General features: G+C 45.0%; 1 protein-coding gene across 1 annotated transcript in view; it reads right to left on the bottom strand.

The window, feature by feature from the left end:
• Positions 1 to 23,603, bottom strand: part of ttbk1a (tau tubulin kinase 1a) — a gene marked incomplete at both ends in the record, with an annotated part of 116,307 nt that overhangs the window by 51,964 nt on the left and 40,740 nt on the right. The window contains 8 exons of the mRNA XM_084441360.1: positions 2,786 to 2,964; positions 4,032 to 4,381; positions 4,776 to 4,948; positions 5,617 to 5,830; positions 9,892 to 10,046; positions 10,586 to 10,711; positions 11,501 to 11,593; positions 11,791 to 11,856. Coding sequence (XP_084297486.1) covers positions 2,786 to 2,964; positions 4,032 to 4,381; positions 4,776 to 4,948; positions 5,617 to 5,830; positions 9,892 to 10,046; positions 10,586 to 10,711; positions 11,501 to 11,593; positions 11,791 to 11,856 — 1,356 coding nt within the window. The remainder of the gene's footprint in view (positions 1 to 2,785; positions 2,965 to 4,031; positions 4,382 to 4,775; positions 4,949 to 5,616; positions 5,831 to 9,891; positions 10,047 to 10,585; positions 10,712 to 11,500; positions 11,594 to 11,790; positions 11,857 to 23,603) is intronic.

Genomic DNA, 23,603 nt, shown 5'->3' with positions numbered 1-23,603 from the left:
AGCTCAGTCCAGTCCAGCCTAACCCAGCCCAGTCCAACCCAGCCTAACCCAGCCCAGCCTAGCCCAGCCCAGTCCAGCCTAACCCAGCACAGTCCAGCCTAACCCAGTCCAGCCCAGCCTAACCCAGCCCATCCCATCCCAGTCCAGCCTAACCCAGCCCAGCCCAATCCAGTCCAGTCCAGTCCAGTCCAGCCTAGCCTAGCCTAGCCCAGCCCAGTCCAGCCTAACCCAGCCCAGCCCATCCCAGTCCAGCCTAACCCAGCCCATCCCAGCCCAGCCCAGCGTAACCCAGCCCAGCCCAGTCCAGCCTAACCCAGTCCAGCCCAGCGTAACCCAACCCAGTCCAAAATATATTATGTCAGAAAATATCTTGTTGTATGTATTAATTTTTAATAAATTGACTTTAAATGTATATTTAATGGACAATAACGTTTTTCTTCTTATTTTAGACTGGGGTGCCTTGGGATTTTAAGTACTTATGAAGGGTGCGGTGACTGAAAAAAAGGTTGAGAAACGCTGGTATATATGGTGTGGCTCTGGGTGGTACCACAGTAAATTTTGTGGCTCTTAGTCTCTGACTGGTTGGCCACCCCTGGCCTATAGGATAAACAGCCTTTCATGTATTTATTTCGTTTCAGAATCTTACTGTCTTTAGCCTCCGTTGCAAACGGATTTTCCCCTGGTCTTGTTTTATATCAGACACAGTTGACTTTCCCACATTGTACTCCCTAGCAATAGTGCTCAAAGTTGCTCCTTTTTCGAGTTTAGCTATAATTTCAAGTTTTTTCTCAATCGTCAGTGTGTCACCCGTTTGCGTTTTACATTAGCCATTTCACCGTTACTTTTTCTGTCAGGATTTGCTCATTTCCTGTTTTGACCCCGTTCGGTTGACCAAGTTGTTGGGATCTCTGAGGTTCTACTGTAGTTCACCAGTTTAAAGTTAAAGGAACAGTGGCTACACTCCCTGGACGTGTCAGAAAGAGGAAGCTGTCAGCGGCTGCCACCAGACTCCTGATGAGGCAAGTGGTCAAAAACCCTAGAGTGACTGCAACACACCTGCAGCAAGACACTGGGTTTCAGTTTGCACAGTAAGACGCATACTGAACACTGAAGGGCTCCATGCCCGGACTCCAAGACTCACACCACTACTGACCCAAAAGCAGGTTGGCTCAAAGCAAGGTTGGCTCAAATATGCTCAAAACCATATAAATAAGCCACAGAAGTTTTGGAATTCTGTTTTGTGGAGCGATGAAACAAAATGCACACACAAGAATATTACTGAGGCCATTGCCCATGAGGAATAGGCTAAGATTCCTCAGGAACGCTATCAGAAGCTGGTGTCTGGCTATGCATCGTGTTTGCAGCAGGTCATAACAGCAAAAGGGTGCTCTACTAAGTACTGAAGATGCTTGTCATGAAGGGGTTGAATAATCTTGAGACGGCAGTAGTCATTAAAAGTAGCATTTTGTGTTGAATTAGGATAAAAACCCTTGCAATAATAGTTTCATTGAACTACTTAAACAGTTCTTGTGTAATTTGTTAATTGCAAACAGCTTAGAAATGGTATATTTTGCTAATAAACCTAATGTAAGCAGCGAGCTGTTTGTATTCTCGAACCAGCGAAGACAATGAGTCAAGACAGTGAATCAGTTGTTACAGTGTATTGTGCATCCCTTGGAAATGTTACACTGAATTGTGCAAGCGAAGAAAATGGACTGTCCAGGAGATGTAACATCTTGTTAAAAAGGCATCAAAAGTTAATTGTCCTATCAGTTGCTTCCAATGTGATATGCAGTTAGTGTCTATCTACAGAAACAATGGTCAAAACCAAACGCCATGGGGAAAACCAAACCAAAACATTTGGCTAACTGACATGGATTATACAGTAACACTTTTCTTGAACCTCCCTTTGGTCAAATCGCAGGTGGTTTATCCTGTATGGTGTGGCAAAGCTGCAAGTCAAATTACATCAATACCGGTATGTCATATAGAAATGTAACTATGACTTGAGAGCTACAGTATCTATCTAACTAAATAACTATCTAACTAACTATCTAACTAACTAACTAACTATCTAACTAACTAACTAACTAACTAATTCACTAGTGTAGAGTAAACTGGCATAAATCATGACTGTTTCAAGAACTTTAAAGCTACGGTATAAAGCTGTATATAAAGGACTACCACAAGACTGTGACTGTGAAACCTGAGTCTGAGCGTTAGCTCTGAAAGCTAAAATCATCCTTTAAATTTCTGTTACCAGAGAGTCATCAAGCCCCAACTGTTAAACATGGACTTCGAAACAACATGGCTTCTTAGGACATGTGTAATGCCATGCTAACGTCAAAGACCAGCTCATGAGTAGTGGCTCAAGGAAAGTGTCACTAAAAAAAAGGCTGCAGGCATACTGGTTAGCTTGGGTGTTTCACTTCTACAGGGTTGTCTGGCTGCCCTCTTCATTGTTGGAGTAGTACTGCATGTCAACGGGCATTCAACCAAAGCAGACTCAGCAACAGGTCCTCCTTTAACCATCTGGATAAGCCGCCAGTGCCACCACAACACTCAGATAGGCCCATCCACATGATTAAAAGATTTGGTGGAACTGCACCACAGAAACACGCCTGGAAGCCTCTATGACCATGAACATGCAAGAGGAGAGGTGCTCTCTCCTGGGATGGAGAGAGAAGAGCTGCTCTCTCCTAGGATGGAGAGAGAAGAGCTGCTCTCTCCTAGGATGGAGAGAGGAGAGCTGCTCTCTCCTGGGATGGCCGGCTGGCTCTCTCACCGGTCTCTGGGGTCCGGCGGGTTCAGACTCCCTCCTGCGGGGGCGGCCTGACGGGAGCGAGTGACACGGAGACTGGGCGGGGCTGCTGCTGCTCCGTCTGGAAGCTTCCTCCTCCGTCAGTGTCAGCATGCCGCGACTGCTGTCCCTCGTATGCGCCTTGGGGCGCACCACCAGCTCTCCTACACCCACACATGGAACAGACTACATTAGAGATCCCACACATGGAACAGACTACATTAGAGATCCCACACATGGAACAGGCAACATCAGATATCCCACACATGGAACAGACTACATTAGAGATCCCACACATGGATGAGACTACATTGGAGATCCCACACATGGAACAGACTACATTAGAGATCCCACACATGGAACAGGCAACATCAGATATCCCACACATGGAACAGACTACATTAGAGATCCCACACATGGATCAGACTACATTGGAGATCCCACACATGGAACAGACTACATTAGAGATCCCACACATGGAACAGACTACATTAGAGATCCCACACATGGATCAACATTGGAGATCCCACACATGGATCAGACTACATTAGAGATCCCACACATGGAACAGGCTACATTAGAGATCCCACACAGGGAACAGACTACATTAGAGATCCCACACATGGAACAGACTACATTAGAGATCCCACACATGGGTCAGACTACATTAGAGATCCCACACATGGATCAGACTACATTAGAGATCCCACACATGGAGTATTATTTATCCATCTCAAAAGAAGGGCAGGTTTATTTTTTATCTATCTCAAAAGAAGTGTGAATTTATTTATTTTCATGCAACAGCTAGTTCCGACCGTGCATTGTGATTGGCCAAGATGCCTTCGGACCGTGCCGATACCCACAATATACCAACGGGCAAATCACCGGTAAAGGTATCACTCCGTAAATGCTCTCAGCTGCGTTATGTTGCCATAGCAACGGTAGACAATTGAGAACTATTTCAGTTTGCGGAGGCCTGAAAGAAACGCAATTTAGCGAAATTGGACACTACAAACCCATATTTTTCAAATAAATAACCGTAACCATAATAAAGCACTCCCTCTCGTGTGTTATTGCTTAATTATCGATTAGGAATCAGGGAAAGAGATGACATGAAAAGAAAGTACAGGAAAGTTCTCTCACCTCCTCCTGCTCTCACCTCCTCCACCTCCTCCTGCTCTCTCATCTCCTTCTGCTCTCTCACCTCCTCCACCTCCTCCTGCTCTCTCACCTCCTCCTGCGCGGAGCCTCCTCCTCTCCTCCTGCTCCTCCAGGGGCCTCAGCTCCTCCGGCTCATCATCCGTGGTGCCCGATGTCGTGGGCTGGAAGTCCCTCAGCTCCGCCTCCTTGTCGATGATCACCCACTCCTTGCTGTCAAAATCCTCCTCCTCGGCCAGCGGCACGGAGCGTATGAAGGCGTTGCTGTGTGCCTCCTGGTCCACCGACGCCACGGAGCCCTCGCGGCGGCCACTGGGCTGACGGTCGCCACGGCAGCCGGTGTCCACGGACAGCATCTGGGCGGGCTGGGAGGAGTAGACCAGACGGGAGGGCGAGCCTAGGATGTCCATACGTGACCTGACACTGAACACACACACATTCACACGCACACACACGCAAACATTCACACGTACGCGCACACACACACATTCACATACAGTACACGCACACAGACACACGCGTGTACACACATACACAATATTAGAGTGTGTTGGCAGTCCTACCTCTGACACCTAAGTTCCAGACACTCTATTAAGAAATATGACCTGGGTTGATCTTAGGGTTAGGGATTTCCCATGGATGGTAGAGGGACAGGGACAGAGATGGTAGAGGGACAGAGATGGTAGAGGGACAGAGACTAACCATGGATGGTAGAGGGACATAGACTCATGGTAGAGGGACAGAGATGGTAGAGGGACAGAGACTCGTGGTAGAGTGACAGGGACTCACTATGGATGGTAGAGGGACAGGAACTCACCTTTGGCCATAGCCGTCCACCCTCCCCTCAGCGGCGGACAGCCGGTCTGACTCGGGGCTGTTGACCCGTCTGAATCGGAGCGAGCGGCACTGGCCGCCAGGCAACTCCGGGGCTCCCATGCGGGCCGGAGACACCGGGCAGGACCCTCGGCCGGGGTCCTCCTCCTGAGGCCCCTGCTGGGACACAAACAGGGAAAAGACAAGAGGAACGAGTCTACGGTTACAGTCACTGCTTTGTGGTGCAATACAGCAACCTACAGTACCAATTCAGCAGCATGAATACAGTGAATACAGCAACCTACCTACATATTCATGGCAGGGTACTGGAGCACGAATACAGCAATCTACCTGTCCAGCAGGGTATGGAGAATGAATACTGCAACCGTACTTTCTTTCACACCTCATTCACTGTTCACTCCCCATCCCCCCTCTCTTAAACCCTCCAAACATCCTCTCTCTCTTTCAAACCCTCCATACATCCCCCCACATCCTCTCTCTCTCTCTCAAACCATCCATCCATCTTTACCCATCCCCTCTCTCTCAAATCATCCAACCATCACTTTCTATCTGACTCTGAGCTGATCCTGAGCTGATCCTGAGCTGATCATGAGCTGATCATGAGTTGATCCTGAGTTGATCCTGAGTTGATCCTGAGCTGATCCTGAGCTGATCCTGAGCTGATCATGAGCTGATCCTGAGTTGATCCTGAGTTGATCCTGAGTTGATCCTGAGCTGATCCTGAGTTGATCCTGAGTTGATCCTGAGCTAATCATGAGTTGATCCTGAGTTGATCCTGAGCTGATCCTGAGTTGATCCTGAGCTGATCCTGAGCTTAGCCGCACCTTGCTGAGGCTGATCCTGAGCTTGTTGCGGTTGAAGTCGGTGTCCTCCCAATTCTCGGCCTCGGGGGCAGGGCCCTGGCTGCCCGCCTCGCATCCCTGTCGGCCAGGTAGCACTGGAGGGGCGTTCTCCTGGTCGCTGAGGTGCTCGTCCTGGAGGACGTCATCTGTGTTCTCTCTCTGGTGGTCGCCGGGAACTGGGGTGACGTTGACGGCCCTGAGTCCAGAGAAAGGAAGGTTAAGGAGCACACTCAGACACTTCATGGAAATATTTTGATGCGCAAAACCTCAATGTTCCAAGCTCGATTCTTGCATGATGCAAAATAAACGTAAAATGAAATGCTATAAAATGAATGTGCTGTGCTGTGGATTGGATGGCTATAAAAAGGTTGGTGCTACTTTAAATGTAATGCCTTGTAAATATTTAACAGGCTTTTACCATATTGATTTGAATAAGATGAATTCTGCCAATCCGTTAAAAGTTGACATTTTCATTCAATTATTTTTCTTTAGTTGTTATACACACACACCCACACACACACACACAGGCGATTTTACCCTCTGAGAGTAGGGGGGGCAACATTTTGACGTGAGAAAAAAAAAAAAACAGTTCTGCCGTCCCGTCCCATCTAGTTACAAAGAATGCCAGTTGTGAACAGTATGCTAATAAGAAATCCGTATGACAATTCAATATGCACAATGCATCAAACTTCATCTAGACACCACGAGCATGTCAATATGACTTTATGACCGAGCACTAGGCCATACCCAACATCACAACATCAAACTGCAACTGCCTGCTGGTGCTGGCATCCTCGCCGATGTTGATGTTGCTAGTGCTAGCTTCCCAGGTAGCCAGCCGAATCGGGCCGATTCCGGCTAAGTGTCGGGGCATTAGGCTGTGTTCTGGCAGCGGCTCACCTAAACTGAGCCGGATCTGGCCCAATAATGGTCGCCATACTTGGGCCGATTGTGGCCAAGAGTTGGCACATTTTGCTTTTTAAATTAAATGTATGTATTGTACTTTGAGTCAACGTAGCCCAATTAATCAATTTAAAATGTAAATATTCTATTCAAATTTGCTCAATTGAGCAAGTAATTAATGAATTCATGTAATCAAACAATTTAACAATAATTCGGGTGGCATATTTCAAGCTCCATATGTGCAGGGACTGGTTTGTTGGACAAATGCAGTGGTAATGCAGTGGTTAGCTATTTAACAAGGCAATATCATGGATGGGGCAACCTGTCAGAGTATTCAGCGTATTCAAAATAACCATCTATTATCTGAAGTAGCCTACATCTGCATTATTATACTGTGATCACACTGGCATGATGACGGAGTTGCAAAAACAAGAAAAGAAGAAGAAGACAGTTTTGAACAGGCGCGAGTCGTGACTCATGCCTACTTAGCTTCGCGTCACCAGGCTCTCCTCGGGGGTTGACTTTGAGCTTTTCACCTGCCACCCGCATCCATCCCGTGAGTATATCTGTCAATATGAACCATCTACCATGTAAAGTTGTTTTAATAAACCGTGATACTATCGATGTAACCTATTGTTTTTCGATAAAGAGGCTCAAATCATGTGCAGATGATTGATATAGCTAGCGCATAGCCAGTAAAGGAATTTGAATTTGAGAACCGTTAGTGCTAGCTAACTGAGTAACATTACCGCTAGCCAGCTAACGTTAGCTAGGTAGCACTAACGTAATTTTATCCGCAAAAATGGATTAGCTAATATAGCTAGCTAGCAAGCTAATCACGATGGAAAACAGTTGTACTTTGTGAGTGAACTTTAATTACTTGCTTCTCATGGCCAGGTCCTACATACGTGGTGACTGCGTTCTGCAACCCTTCCGACCACTACGCTCTGCTACCCAGGTAGGTAGGAACTTTAATCACATTATTATTGACTGTTGTCATATTTCAGACCATTCATGTCTTCTGTCTTACAATATTTCACTTATCTATATAGCAAATGGCAATCTCTCTCTCTAAATACTGTTTATATTTCTATCTCTTTCTGTCTATCTGTATCTATATTAATCCGGACTGTGTAAGTAACCGTGTATCTTTATCTGCCCCCGCCCCTCCTTTTCTCTCTCTGTCTATCTTTCAGGGTCAAAAGGGTCATTTACAGCTGCCATACCCCTGGCCCATCCCTCAACAGAGGCACTGTGTGTGTGTGTGTGTGTGTGTGTGTGTGTGTGTGTGTGTGTGTGTGTGTGTGTGTGTGTGTGTGTGGGAAGAACTTCAGTCAGTCAGGAGAGTTAAAGATACACCAGTGTGTTCATACAGTTAATCCAAGAGCTTCAGAGAATTCACCGAAGAAGGACCCCATCTTTGTAAGCAACAGTGCGTGTGTGTGTGTGTTCATGGCAGAAAGGGCCTTTTCACAGTGCTGTTTACCTTCTATCGCTTGTGTGTGTGTAGCTTTTCTGTTGTAAATCACTATTGTGTTGTTATATTTGCTGTTTGTTCTTAGTTCAAACTAAGCAATTCATTATGTATTTGCATTTCCAAAATACAGTCATATTTTTTACTCTTCAAAAGTCTAAAATGTAATAATAAAATTGGATTATGAAGTTACTTCAGTTGCGATAACTTGTTCTCTGTTTCACTTTTAAATGTGCTAGGGGGGACTTAAACCTATTTCTTTCATAGTAATTTTCCTTTATACTTTTTTTGCAAGTATGGCTGTGAAATAGATATTCTATTTAAAGTGTTCCAAAAAGGTCCTAAAAGGTTACATTTAACTTCTACAATCCTGCAGGAACCCTTTACTAATCAAACATTTACTAGTTCTGGCCATATATACAGTAGGACAGCCATAGGCAGATTTTATGTAGCTCTGGCAGAATACTGCAGGGGTGAAAACATGTCACCTTTAGGTGAAAATAGCCACTTTTAACCCAAAATTGGTAATTTGTTTGATTTGTATGTATGGGTTTGCATATGTCACCTTTTTCAGTTGTGATGGGTTTGCACCCCTGATACTGGGTAAGTCTTTACTTTTTTAGAGGCTGTCAACCTGCTTACATATGGGCCAGTTCTGGCGGTTTTGTTGGGGTGATTACGGCCCAATGCTGGCAGAGTCGGTTAGGCTTTGGGCACCCAGACTCGGGCCAGTATAGGCTAGGGGTGTCATTTTTTGTTGGCGTGATTGCGGCCCAATGCCGGCAATACTGGTTCCGTTTCGGCAGCCGGATTCGGGCCAGTGTACTCGGGCCGATTCTGGGACGTAATTCTTGCCAGATCCGGCAAGATTCTGGCAACCGGACTTGGGCCGAGTTAGTTCTTCCGGCCTGCCGGATTTGGGCCATTATCGGGCCAAACCATTTTGGCTAGCTGGGTTTGATGGCCTCTGGAGCACTTCTGCATTCGATTGCACCTGCTGCGGTGTTATTTCGAGTGGTAGCTTCTTCATTAGCATTCCCAGTTTTATTTTTTCTCAGATCTCATTTTGCGGTAACAGATCAAACCGGAAATAGTTGAGGTATATATAGCCCTTCTCAGTCCTGTTGTCGCATTACGCTCGCTCATGCCAGACAACAGTCCTTTCCCGCTCCATTCACTTCGCCGTCAAAATAAATTGGTGTCGGCCTATTTAGGAGAGGCGCTCATATTTACAAGTGTCAGATAAACATGAAACTTCACTTACCTAAGCAAAATGGTCTATTTAAACAAATGCTGGGTTTTGAAGCCTCGGCGCTACCATTAAATAACTTATTTAGACGATTTATTTTGACGGCGAAGTGAATGGAGCGGGAAAGGACTGTTGTGTGGCATGAGCGAGCGTAATGCGACAATAGGGCTAAGGTATATATATATTTTTAAGATAGCCTAGTTTAAGTAATAAATACACTTTAAAAATGAATGATGACCTAACACAAACTGGTACAAACCACAATTATGTATTTAATAATTGTGTTAATTAGTAAAAAAAAAAGTTTTTTATTTTTATTTTATTGGAGCAGAGTTGGGCTGGCCAATCAGGGGGGGCACTTGCCCCCCCTATAAAATCGCCCATGCACACACACACACACACACACACACACACACACACACACACACACACACACTGTTATGGTTCGAGCCAGGTCCCCCCTCCTTGCTCCCAAAACCTCGCCCCTGCCCCGGGCTCCCAGTTCACCCTGCTTTGTCAGTGACATTGAAATCGGGTGAGAAGTTGGTTGGTGTAAGGCCGCCATAAAAGGATTAGCTGAATGTGAACCGCTGCAGGCCAGGTGTGATTGTGGATCTGAGCAGGTTCCTACCCCACCATGGCGGCGGTTGGCCGCGTGTTGTGCTGTGGCTGGGTGGAGGCGCTGGTGGACTGGGTGGAGTCAGCCCCTCCTTTCTCCCAATCAAACGGCTCATTCTCTGTGATGATGCGTTCCTTCATGCTGTTCTCAAACACTGACATCAGGAGCTAAGGAGTGGTGACAAACAATTTGTTCAGCAATGAGATTGACAAAATCATCTTCAGGGGTTAGGTTCCAGGCTCAGTTGAACCAATCTCTCCCAGTCTCTTCTAATGAACCAACCTCTACCAGTCTCTTCAGTTAACCAATTGCTAATTTTTCTATGAGCAAATTCTTGAATGACAGGGAAAAATCAGTTCATTACAGTCAATGATGTCACATTACAGTCAATGATTTCTTTCTGAGCAATTAGTGTAGCATACTTACTGTGTTTTGTTTTTTCCATTACAATTATTTTGTTTTGGAAATGTAATCTACTGTAGTAACAAGTGCTGCATATTACTTCCCCATCTCCAAATAATGTGAAAGTATCTGATAATCTGTCTTCGTGTAGTACTTGATAATCTGATTTGGTATAGTATTTGATAATCTGATTTGGTGTAGTACTTGATAATCTGGTTTGGTGTAGTACTTGATAATCTGTTTTGGTGAAGTACCAGATAATCTGTTTTGGTGTAATTCCTGATAATCTGTTTTGGTGAAGTACCTGATAATCTGGCTTGGTGTAGTAGTCCAGGCCCAGCACGTGGTCGAGGAAGATGTTAAACTCTGAAGGCATGTGTTTCAGCAGCATTTTATGGTCATACCGTTCCTTGATGTGCCCAACTTGCTCCTGAGAATAAAAACATCAACAATGTGCAGTGTTTTTCAAATGCACAACTTTGAGTCAAAAAGTACTTCAGGAGAAAAAACGGTTGAATCAACAATTTATTGAGCAAGCCTATTACATGGGGTCAGAACTTCGGCAATACTGATGTTTTCATGGAGGTGCCGAGTTTATATCCTGGCTTCAAGCCAGGAATCACATGACAAACAAATTTGCATACAAGGGATGTTCATTAACACGGATATGGTCACAAACGGTCACTGAGCTCTGCCCCCCTCGGACACGGGGGCTACTTGGGTCCTTCCTGGGATCACGTTACACTGTAGGCTACTTTTAGAAGCGACCATTTGCTATCTTATTGACTCAAGACAGGACAAAGGAATGCTGACTCAGAGACATCTGTTTTAACTCACATGTTAAACTCTAAATTAACACAGTTCCAACTAAAGTGAAGTTTATTCATTATTCTAATAAAATGATAGTAATAAAGATATGATTGATGTAATACAGGATAAAAATATACTACAAATGAACCACTATCTACAGCAGATTGTTTGACTTGTGTAGATTTTAGTGCTAACACCATATTGTGAAATGAAACTGATTAATGAAATTAAACAGATATCCCTCTGCTATAACTGCAAACAAGGTGCATGTATGCTATGGTGAGCAGGGACAGTCTACCTATCTTGATTTTATATGGTGAGCAGGGACAGTCTACCTATCTTGATTTACTATGATGAGCAGGGACAGTCTATCTTGAATTCATATGGTGAGCAGAAAGAGTCAGTCTACCTTATCCTTGATTTTCCGCCATGGAAGCTGTCCAACTGCAAATTCAACCAACATGTAAAATAAGGACCACAAATCATCATGGCGACCCATTTCCTGGAGAAAATGAAATAATTATCAAATAGTTAGAAATAGTTATCAAAATGCACTGTATACAAGTGACTTCCTAGCTATTTAAAGCCTTTGGTTACACATGTGACATCTTCTTAAACAAAAACTCTTTAAAGATTAGTATAATTATGTAATCAAGCAGCAAGTAAATACTATTGAGAATACAATAAAATAATATTTACTTTGTTTTTATGTGCATTGACTGATGCATATCTGACAGTTCCTCGGAATCCTGCAACAGTTCTTGGCTGGAAAAGGATAATGATGAAAAAAATAAGAAACTTTTATTTCATAAACAGCAAAATATTTAACTCACAGATTTGGTGGTTCTTTTGGCCAAAATTGAATTATCCACAAACTAACCATTCAGGACACAAAGCATTGCTTAAAAGTATAAATACTACTGTAACAAAAAAATGGAATATGAAAAACAACAAAATAATTAATACTTATTGTACTTATTAATAATACTTATTATTAATTACAATTTCAATATTAGTGGTATCATCACACTTCCTTCTATAATCCATCCATTTTTCCCATCTCCCTTCAAACTTTCCTTCCTGCATCCTCAATGCATGCGTGAACTCCATAATATAAATCTCCTCCACAACACCCAGCCACTGCTCCTTGGTTGGGGGTTCCACCTTATACCAAGCCCTCATTATTGTCTTTTTACTAGCAACCAATAGTACTTTCACTAGGTATCTGTCCTCTCCTTGTACATCATCCTGTGTTATGTTTGCCAAGATATATATTCAAAGCTGATAAGAATGAGAACCAGTCAAGACCCCACCACAAAATGAGGACCCAAGCCCTCAGCCCCCTCCCCGTCATGAGGGTTACCAGCGGGGCCAAAGGGCCCGCACTGAGGTCATGCGCCAGCTATGAAGACACAAACAAGTAAGGTTCACATTGTTACCATTTTATTGTCTGTTGGTGGGTGACTGTGTGAGGTGTGTGAGTGCGTTTGTGAGTGAATGTGTGAGGTCCGTGAGTGTGGTAGTGAGTGACTGTGTGAGGTCCGTGACAGCGTGTGTGAGGGAATGAAGTGCAGTGAGGATGTCCTGTTGGCTCTGGTGGTGTAGTGTGGTGACCTCCACCAACTGCTGCACAACTGCCCCAATCCCTTTTGCCATGTCCCTCTGGGCCTCTAGGACCATGAGCCTCCAGCACAGCGTCTGAGAGGAAGCCCAGCCCTCAGGGACCCTTGAGGCAGGGACGCTGGCACCCAGAGGTGGAGACGGAGACGAAGGCGCTGGAGATGGCACTGGAGGTGGAGGCCGGCACGCTGGAGGTGGAGGCACTGGAGGTCGTGGCGCTGGAGGTGGAGGCTACAACCGGCGGGGGCACGACCGTCAGGTCAAGGACCACTGCAGACTCCCCCTCCTCTGAGTCCTACCCCACGTCAGAGTCTGGAGAAACAATTTCAGTCATTTTCTTTGAGTTTGTCTGTAAACTTTATTATGCATTAAACATTTCATTGTGTAGCCATATTCATTTGATATGTTTTTCTGTTGGCAGCCAAATAAATGCTTAAGTGTGATTTACCGGGTGATTTAGATGAGAGTCTTAATTTCCCAGAGGGGAAAATGTTTAATGTGGTCTAACATTATGAAGTGATCATCTGTGTTATCGTTCCCTGTTTTTGGTCCTAAATCAATCATAGCCTACCACAGAATGTTTGGAATGTTTGCTTTCCTCACAGCCACATAATACAGAATGTCCGTGTAGGCTACGCCAAATACAGGATGCACAAAACGTACAGTAGGCTACCTAAACTGTAGGAGCAATCAGACAAAGGTAGGCTAGTTCAAATACCTTGCGAAGATGATTTTTTTTCCTCGCGTGGACCTCACCAACAAGCACATGCACCTCCGTCTCCGAAAAGTTTATCTTCTTTCCGCGTTTTTCCGTAAACATAATTGTCTTGCCTTTGCTCCACGCTATATTATGTCGGTTCCTTCCGGGTAACCACGTTGTGCACTGTCATAGTTTTGGCCATATATGGTTGAATTTGGGCGTGGAGAGGGCGGAACACGAGGCGTGTGCACGTCCGCTGTCTTCTACGACAACGTGGGATTTATCATTGAGAAATCGGCGCAGCAGCGTGTACGCCATGTTTGATAGATCCGAAAAGCGTGTAAATATTCTCGTTGTACGCGGCAGTCCGCCCTTTTCTCGTTTTTGTCGTAAGCCCTCTTTTACACCTGAATTTACACGCTCTTTGATAAATGAGGCCCCAGAATGCCCATGTTTGTTTCTGGAACACTGAGCACGCTGCTGAACACTGCCAGGTAAACACGGGGGAGGCGTGACAGGGAAGCCCCCGTTCCGTCAGCTGTGACACCTGTGCTCTCGGCCAGCTAGGCTCTTCCCGCAGGCCCCGCCATGAGAGGCATCATGTTGGAAGGAAACCCTCAGTCCCAAGAGAAACTGTGGGACTAGAATGAGAGAAACTGCAGTCTTGAAAGCAGTGGTAAAGCTAGACTTGACACTAGTCCTTCAGCAGTCATAGTAATGCTGAGTTTTCTGTGAAGGCACACAAAAGTGGAAGGTTAATCTGGTGCTCAAGTGACACCTGTCTATTTCTGTATTGTACATACAGTACTGTACAGTACACGTATGATCGGTTGTTCGGTTAGGGACACCAACGTGTCCCTAACTGATCGGTTGTTATAAACGCGTCCCTAGCTGACTTCCTGCAGGTTCAACTAACACAAGCCAAGGTGTGACCCCTGTGCTATGAGGAGAACAGAAAGCTGGGTGACCACACTCACGTCCCTCTGTCACTGTCAGCCATGAGGACCTGATGGACAAACGAGTTGATCATGCACTTCAAAATCATAAGTCCAAAGAAACTGCAATGAAGAAAAACAAAACAAAACATAATGCAAGCACTAAAACACAAAGAAATTAAAACCACACGAGGTGGCCTGAACATGGGTTCCAACATAAATCAACACTCATCAGGTTCAAATAAGATATGCTCATGTAGTTTCTAGTGTAATGATCTATTTTATATTTACACGTTTTTTTGTGGAATTAAAATTAAGAAGTCAGGAATTTATGCATATAATACTAAACTGAGACAAGATATTAAAATTGCTTATATCGAATTATCTCAGTATCAGTAGGCCTATAAGAAAGTGGTTCTTATTTTGCTGCAGAGCACAGAATCCAGATGCCCTTCTCATATATCACGGCATTCTCCAGGAAATGGAATCCATAATTAGCATGTCCCTAAGGTGTCAACATCATTATGTTACATAAATGTCACAAGACAGAACAGTAGCACATGAGAACCTCAAAACGCAACACACGTGTCATACTTCTCCAGCGACCTCCTAGCATCGAAGAAGAGGACCTTGGCGAATGCCGGATGCGTGCCTGTTTGAGTTGGAGACAGAGTGGGGGGGGGGGGTCACCTTCCTCAGTACTGAGAATGCTTCATATAGCTGCTGGGAGGACCTTTACAGCACAAGCTAACCATTTACTACTAACTAAATATGCTATGTGGCTTATATGTGACCGCCGCTGGTAATTTGGTCCTCAACTAGGCATTTTCAGTTTTCAGTTTTTTACAGATTATGAAAGTGCAGATTGTAAGCTTTCAAATGAGGTCTCATACATTGAAATTTGAACATATTTGAAGAAGATATGCTTATTTGAATGCTAGTACTGCCAAATCAACTTCGCTGAGAAATCTCCCTCCAAAGTTCTCCAACATTTTCACACCTCTGACTGCCAGGTAATGGGCGTGAACAATAGCCTGGTAACCGCACCCCCAGCCACTCCCCCACTGGACGATCTGTCATTATCTGTCAGAGTGGCTGTCAACTTGGGGTATTACCTGAGAGTGGCAGCCAAGTGGGGTGCTCTCTCACTGATGACCCCACACTCTTTGAGTCAGTATTCATCTTGTGTTGTGAATGCAGTTAAGAACAATATAAGATGAAGTTCAAATTTAACGTTCTTTATTGTCACATACATGATATAAAGTACAAGCATAAGTAGTTAAGTGTACAAAAAAAGGCAACAGTCTAAGTGTTAAAGTGTACAGTCAGTTGTCTGTTTTATAGACAAGGTGCATAGTGTTCATTGTGATCAAGTGTACAACAAAGTAATAACAGTCCCCAGCTCAATACTCAAGGTAATCACAACAGTACTCAGCTCAGTATTCAATATTCTAACAATGCAGTCTGTGCAAGTGTGGGCAAGTCTGTGCAAGAGAACAAGCAACGCTTCAGTATACAAACAGGAAAACAGGAAAGGCTGTGGCCTTTCTCCTGCAGTGCTGTCCGTCCTGATGATCTGCAGTGAATCTACAAGCGGACAGTCTTGTTCTGAGCTGCTGTGGAGTTTGGCGGGGGACATGTGATGTCTCGTCCCTCATCAGAACAGAACTCTCTGATCTTGTCAAAGAGATACGTCTGTCTGGCCATGTCCAGTCCGGGTGGGGCTTGCACAAGAAGACCTTCTCTGGGGGGCAGGACATCAGGCTTGCGCAGCAGCTGAAACTCGACTGCCGGTGCATCACGGTGTTCTCTGGCCACAACCATGCCAGGTCTCTCTGCATCAAAACTGCCATAGAATAGAAGGAAGAAAGTACATTAAACTATTGCCCACAGTACTGGCACTCCATATAGATAAAATAGTACCAGAATGTGTTGATTAAATAGACTAGCTAATGCATGATAGGATGAACGTATTCTCACCTGTTGAGCAAAATCAAAGCTGTAGTGCATAGTGATCTTCTTGCTGGCTGGTATGAAGGGAGAGCTGCAATTCCTTACAAGCTGGAGCTGGTTTTTGCTCATCCTGTAACCAAAACAAAGAAAAAGGTGTCAGACTACCATAGCTCTCATGCTCTCTCATTCTGTTTCTCTCTATAATATAGCTACCTAGCTCAATATTAGCTGCCTCGCTGGCTAGTTTAGGAACAAAGGGCTAGCTCAGCTAACTAGCATGTTAGCTAACGTTAGCTAGCTAGCCTTTGTTAGTTAGTGCTAGTGCCTTTGTTATGCTAGCTAGACTTAGTCACTTGTTTAGAAAGGAGCTTCTGCTAAACGACTAACGTTGATGTAATGTAAACAGCACAGATAGTATAAAGATCAGCTTACCCCAAAGCAAAGCAGAATGCTTGGCGGTGGTGTGAATCTGGTACGTCGTTCGTCGCTTGGCAGCAACATGCTTTGTTGATACAGTCATCTCTGTATCACAGTTCATCAAGAATAAAACTCCGTGTACGAACGAGTCCTGCTCTGCTGGAGTTTTAGCTGCTCTTAAAACTCTTTCCATGCCCTGGATGCCATCCCCGTCTTCTCTTTAGCAAAAGCTGTAGCATCCATGGTTAACTTGGGACTGAATGTAAACAAAGCCGGCGTGTTGTTTGGGAAGGGTGGGGGGCGGAGAACCCGGAAGCAATAGCCAATGAAACCAAATCATGCTAATTGATCTGCCCGCCCCCAAACCCGACTCGAAATCAGCTAAAAACGAGCTTAGTTTGCAGACTAATTAAACTTATTTCCTGAACCTAAAACTGTTGTCTGTTATAGTAAGTATGTTCTACACAACTTCAACTTTGGTAATACACAAAAAAACAAAAAACGAAAAAAAAAGTTTTTTTAGTTATTTTGCCCCCTAGCGCATTTTGGCGGGGGTTAGCGGGGTTTGCCGAGTTTCGGACCAAATCACCAGCCGCTGTCACATATGTGATAACAGTAGGCTGTGCGGCTAACAGCTAAGCGTTAGCAAATGGTGGCATGGTGAAGGTCATTTAAGCCTGTCTGTCTAGGGGAGGGGCATAAAAACACAATAACACATTGTACACACACACACTGTATATACAGTACACATATTGCACAACATTTTGTATTTTGTGCTGACATTTGCACTGTCCTGTCTTTACATTGTCCCATCTAGTCCTTGCACCCTGTCTAATGTTATCTCCATCAATGGTGTGCACCAACTGACCAGAACAAATTCCCAGTATGTGTAAAAACTACCTGGAAATAAAACTGATTTGACTGCTGTTGGACAGGGCTGGGGGGAGGGGCCTACTGCTGTTGGATAGAGCTGGGGGAGGGGCCTACTGCTGTTGGACAGGGGAGGGGGAGGGGCAGAGAGAGAGAGAGGGGAGACCGGGGAAGAGGGGGAGGGAACTAACATGAGAGCCTGGGAGTAGAGGTCTTCACGGGTCTACCCGGACCTGAAAACCCGAGACCCGTGAGGGTCGGGTCCAAAATATTGCCGTGTCTAACGGGTAGGCTACGGGTCGGGTCTATCATACATTGCCGCAGGTCTCGGGTAAACACATCTGAAACTGATTTGCCCATATGGACCCGCGAAGACCTGATAAATAAAAATACATTTTAAAAAGGGGGGAGAAGTTTCCCGATCCATTTAACCTACTGGTCATCTGTGTTGAATTACGTTCTAAATATCATCTGTTGCTGCACACTGAGGCAGCGTGTGCTTAAAGTCGCACTGAAATGAAAAAAGCATTCTGTCCCATTTTGGTTCACATAATTGGTCATAGTGTTCACCTATTTAACGATGTATGCCAAAAAAATTACAAAATTCTACTTTTGTTGTAATCTTATATCAAAGTATATCATTTCTTACTTCCTGGAAAATGGTAGGTCACATGCAATGACGACAACAGGTACCTTAGATTTTAGGCCAATAATCTCACGACATCCACCCGTCAATCAACGCTTTCCTTCTACCAAAACTGTCTAAAGTTCAAACCCGTCCACTTGTCAATGTTCCAATCAAATTCCTCTAAACATTATGTCCCACCCTCATAGCTTGTTTGCGTCGGAAATACGTCAAACTACGGAAATTAGATGATCTCAAACGTCCGTATCAGTGCGACTTTAACGTTTCGGCCAATGGAAACTCAGCAAAACCTGTGTGGCTGTAGACCTATGCAAATCTGACGCGTAGCACACAGATCACCAGCTGAAAAAAGCGGAACTTTCAAGTTACTTTGTGTGCCTTTTTGTCATCGTTATCCATATCTATAACTAGCCTATGTTAATAATAATATTTATTATTATTATTACTATGTTAATTCTGCAATCAGACTGTGATGGATTAGCAGTGTCGACTTAAGTTAATGCCGAATTAATTATATTGGCTACAGGTTTCATCAGTTAATTTTCAACTATGAAAGGCTGTATAGGCTATAGGTCTAGACTAGGCCTACTGTCAAATTGTATGGAATTGCAAGTGAGAAGAATGGAATTGCAAGAGAGAAGAATGGAATTGCAAGAGAGAAGAATGGAATTGCAAGAGAGAAGAATGGAATTGCCAGTGAGAAGAAATCCACCCATGAAAAAGGCACATTGATGATGGTTCACTAAGGTGCAGGTAGGCAATGACGGAGCAAGCCGAGGATAGCAACGAGACGATTGTTTTGCAAAGCCATAGGCCTAATTATTTAGATAAAATAGGCTATGTCATTGAAACGAATGCATTACTTATTTTGGAATTACATTATTAAATCGATGGCTAGGCTACATTAAATTCAGTATTAAATCAATGGTTACATGATCACTTTTTTGCCATAGCCATCTTAGCCGTGTTGTCGCTGGAATGCCGTGTTGTTGCTGGAATGCCGTGTTGTTGCTGGAATGTCAGTGTCGGTCCAGTCGGATCTGTCCTAGGCCCGTCAGGTTCTGTTAGGCCACGGGTCTAGTAACTATGGTTGTGCTCAGGTCCATTTCGGTTCGGGTCCGGATTATCCTCGGGTCCATTTCGGACGGGTCTGATTAACCTCGGGTCGTTTCGGAACGGGTCTCTGTTTTTTGAAAATTAATTTATGCGGGTCAGTTTCGGGTAAGAAAGCCACAGGTCCTTTTCGGAACGGGTCCAATTTTTTGGACCCGTGAAGACCTCTACCTGGGAGGCAGGGGAACTTGGGGGAGCAGAGGGAGGGAGGTCAAGTCAAGGGATAGAGATAGAGGAAGAGAGGGAGGGAGGGAGAGAGTGGCTGATGAGAGAGAGAATGACTGTCAGAGAGAGAGAGGGAGAGAAAAAGAGGGAGGTAGAGATAATGTAGGAGTGGGAGCTGGAGCCATGAATCAGTGAGTTGAAGCTGACTCAGCTGTGCTGGGAGAAGACAAGAAATAAACAAGGGAAAAATGAGCAAGGGAAAGGGGGGGGGCAGAGGAAGGGAGGGGGAGGAAAGGAAGGGAGGGGGAGGAGGAGACGTCCTCGCAGGCTGCGCCCGGGGGCATCGCCCACTTATGCATGAAGGAACATCAAACATTCATCTCACGCTGCTGTGCTCTCAGCACTCAACGTAAGAACTGAACTGAGGACAGTACTAGCACTGCAGCCAAACATGACACTGCTAGCACTGCTGCCAGAGACATGACACTGCTAGCACTGCAGCCAGAGATGAAGACACTGCTAGCACTGTAGCCAGAGAGATGAGAGGAGGGGAGACACGAGAGGAGGAGAGACACAAATGGAAGAGAGAGGAGTAGGTTACAATTCCCATGTCAGAGTTGGAAGGAGGAGTGGAGGGAAGGAAAATGAGAAAGGGAGTGAGGAGAGATGGAGTGAACAGCCAGAAGAGAAGTGAAATCTGATAGGGTGGGAAAGGAGAGGAGGGGGGGGCAGCTCATGTAAGGAGAGATGATGGGAGGGAAGAGAAACAAGAAACAAAGAAGACAAATTAGGAAGGAAAGGAAAGAGGAGAAAGGAGAGACAGAGAGGCAAGAGAGAAGACATGGGAGAGAGAATAGGGAAGAGGGGAGGGGTGGGGATGGAAGAAAAGAGGAGTGGACAGATATGAAAAATAGAGGAGATAATGCATAAAGAAAGGCGAAAGATGATGGAGGGATAAGTGGTGTAAAAAGGAGATAAATAGATAGACAGACAGACAGATAGAGTGGTAAAGAAGGACGGATGGAGAAGAGGAGGACTGAGGGAGTAGGGCTAGGTTAGTGGAGGGTAAGGAGAGTGGAGTTAGGTTAGATAGGGGAGCTACTGTAAAACTGCCCCTAATGAGCTATAACATTATCTATCTTTTGACATTTATAATGTATGTTTTATATGTTTGATATATGTAATGTATGTTTTAAATGTTATTTGTAATGTAATGTTTTAAATGTTGACCCCGTTAAAAGTAGCTCTACTTTAGGGTAGAGCTAATGGGATCCTTCTAAATAAACAAATAAACAAAACGAGAATGCACCCTCAAGTCCAACCATCCAGCAATGACTTAGGGTGGAGCCCCCGGGTCCTTTCCCCGAGCCCCGGTCCCCTAATCGGGGTAAAGCCCCTTAGGTGGATCCCCCGAGCCCCGGTCCCCTAATCGTGGTAGAGCCCTTGGGTGGTTCCCCCGAGCCCTGGTCCCCTAATCGGGGTAGAGCCCTTGGGTGGTTCCCCCGAGCCCCAGTCCCCTAATCGGGGTGGAGCCCCTGTGTCCTTCCCCCGAGCCCCGGTCCCCTAATCGGGGTAGAGCCCCTGTGTCCTTCCCCCGAGCCCCAGTCCCCTAATCGGGGTAGAGCCCTTGGGTGGTTCCCCCGAGCCCGGGTCCCCAAAGCGGGGTCAAGCCTCTAATGTGTGAGGAGTGGGGTCCCCCATCTCCTGCCAAAAGTGAATTCCCAGAAAAAACGGCAAAGTCCCACCATTGAAGACACAGTGGTGACGCCGACTTGGACTGCAAGGAATCTGGGTATGACCCTGGACGACCAACTATCATTCTCTGTACATATCACATCTGTCACACGCTCAGGCCCAGCACCTATTGTATTTTACATTGCTATTCTTGTACTTTGCCTTCAGCACTAGATTATGCTTATCCTAAGTTAAATGCAATTATTGTTAGTCGCTTAGGATAAAAGTGTCAGCTAAATGACTGTAATGTAATGTAAAGTAATTAAATCAATCAAGATGTAACCTAACCAGTAATTAAGTAAGTAAGTAACGTAAGTAAACCAAACCAGTGATTTGTTAAAATGCTTGTCAGTGGGCGGTATAGCGTATGCCCGCCGGAAGTAGTTTACATGGAAATTCCAATTTACATTTTAACATAGGGCCGCTTATCCAATCAAAACTTGTCACGATTGTCCCACGATTGTTCACATGTCAATCAATCACAAGTCACGTGAGCCACGTTAGCTATATAGCTAGCTACTGGTGGCAATCAACATGGAAAATGGAGATCTAGAATATTTGTTGGAAAATGATTTCACAAAACTACCATTTGAGAACCAGCTCAGATGATTGATTGCTGGGATGGTGAAATTATGAATCAGAGACGAGGCATTAGATTGTGTTTATTTGAGGGCAACCAATGTTTGAGTCCATTGCTGTGAAGTAAGATACACTTTCACTAACATTACTTAGGACGAGGAATCAACTTCAACTGCTCCATGCACAAAATGCATGATGTGGATTTTACTTGCAAAACAGCATGAGAAGGACTTATCCTAAATGAAGTGGATTAAACGGGATTGGGTTACGAGATAAGGTAGGCTTTATGTGATCAATTACAAGTTGTTAATATGGCTGAGTCATGAAATGATGGGAGGCTTACATTAACGGATCCTCCAGGTGGTCCGGGATCTAGCTTTCTAACATTACTAAGTGGTTATGGTTGTATGTACTGTACACTTGAAAAAGTAAAACAGTCATTTAGAGACTTTCCCCTCTACGTTTCTCCCTGTACCAACAGCTGCACCTCCAGCCACCAGTCTGTCAAGCTCCTGAAGTTTGCTAACGACACCACCCTCATTGGACTCGTCACTGAGGGAAACGAGTTCGCCTACAGATGGGAGATCAACCAGCTGCTGTCCTTGTTCGGCTAAAACAGGCTGCAGCTCAACACATTAGACAGTGGAGATGATTGTAGACTTTAGAAATAAATCAGCCCCACCCCACCCCCCGATCACACTGAATGATACCCCAGTGTGTCCACTGTCGAGTCCCTTCGCTTCCTGGGCACTACTATCACCCAGGACCTCAAATGGGAACTAAACACCAGTTCCCTCGCAAAGAGACCACAGCAGAGGATGTACTGAAGAAGAAATGCAGACTACCAAAGGAAATGATAGTACTATTCTACACCTCCATCATCAAGTCCATCCTCAACTCCTCCATCACCATCTGGTACTCCGCCACTACAGCCAAGGACAGGGCCAAACTGCAGCGCATCAACCCCTCTGCCGAGAAGGTGATCAGCAACCTGCCATCCCTCCTGGTCCTGCACAACTCCAGGACCCTGAGGTGGACCAGGAAGATTTTAGCCGACCACTCCCACCCCAGCCACAATCTATTCGTGCCACTTCCCTCAGGCAGGAGGCTGCAGTCCATCAGGACCATATCTGCACGCCACAGAGGCAGCCGCTTCCCCACATCCATCAACCTCTTCAACAAGGCTTGTGTCCCCCTCTGTCCAACTAAACAAAAATAAAACTGAAGTAATTGTCTTTGGAGCCAAAGAAGAACGATTAAAAGTCAGTGCTCAACTTCAATCAGTAATGCTAAAAACCACAAACGAAGCCAGAAATCTTGGTGTAGTCATGGACTCAGACCTGAATTTCAACAGCCACATTAAGTCAATTACAAAGTCAGCCTACTATCACCTGAAGAATATATCAAGGATCAAAGGATTTATGTCCCAGAAGGATTTGGAAAAACTTGTCCATGCGTTTATCTTCAGTAGACTCGACTACTGTAACGGCATGTATACAGGTCTCTCTAAAAAATCGATCAGACAGCTGCAGCTGATTCAGAACGCTGCTGCTCGAGTCCTCACTAAGACTAAGAAAGTGAAGCATATCACACCAGTACTAAGGTCTTTACACTGGCTTCCTGTCTGTCAAAGAATTGACTTTAAAATACTGCTGTTGGTTTATAAAGCACTGAATGGTCTAGGGCCAAAATATATCTCTGATCTGCTCATATGCTATGAACCATCCAGACCCCTCAGGTCATCTGGCACAGGTCTGCTTTCTGTCCCCAGAGTTAAAAC

Source organism: Borostomias antarcticus (genome assembly GCF_949987555.1).
Source record: "Borostomias antarcticus genome assembly, chromosome: 7".
NCBI lineage: Eukaryota > Metazoa > Chordata > Actinopteri > Stomiiformes > Stomiidae > Borostomias > Borostomias antarcticus.
This window is presented reverse-complemented; position numbering and strand designations above follow the sequence as displayed.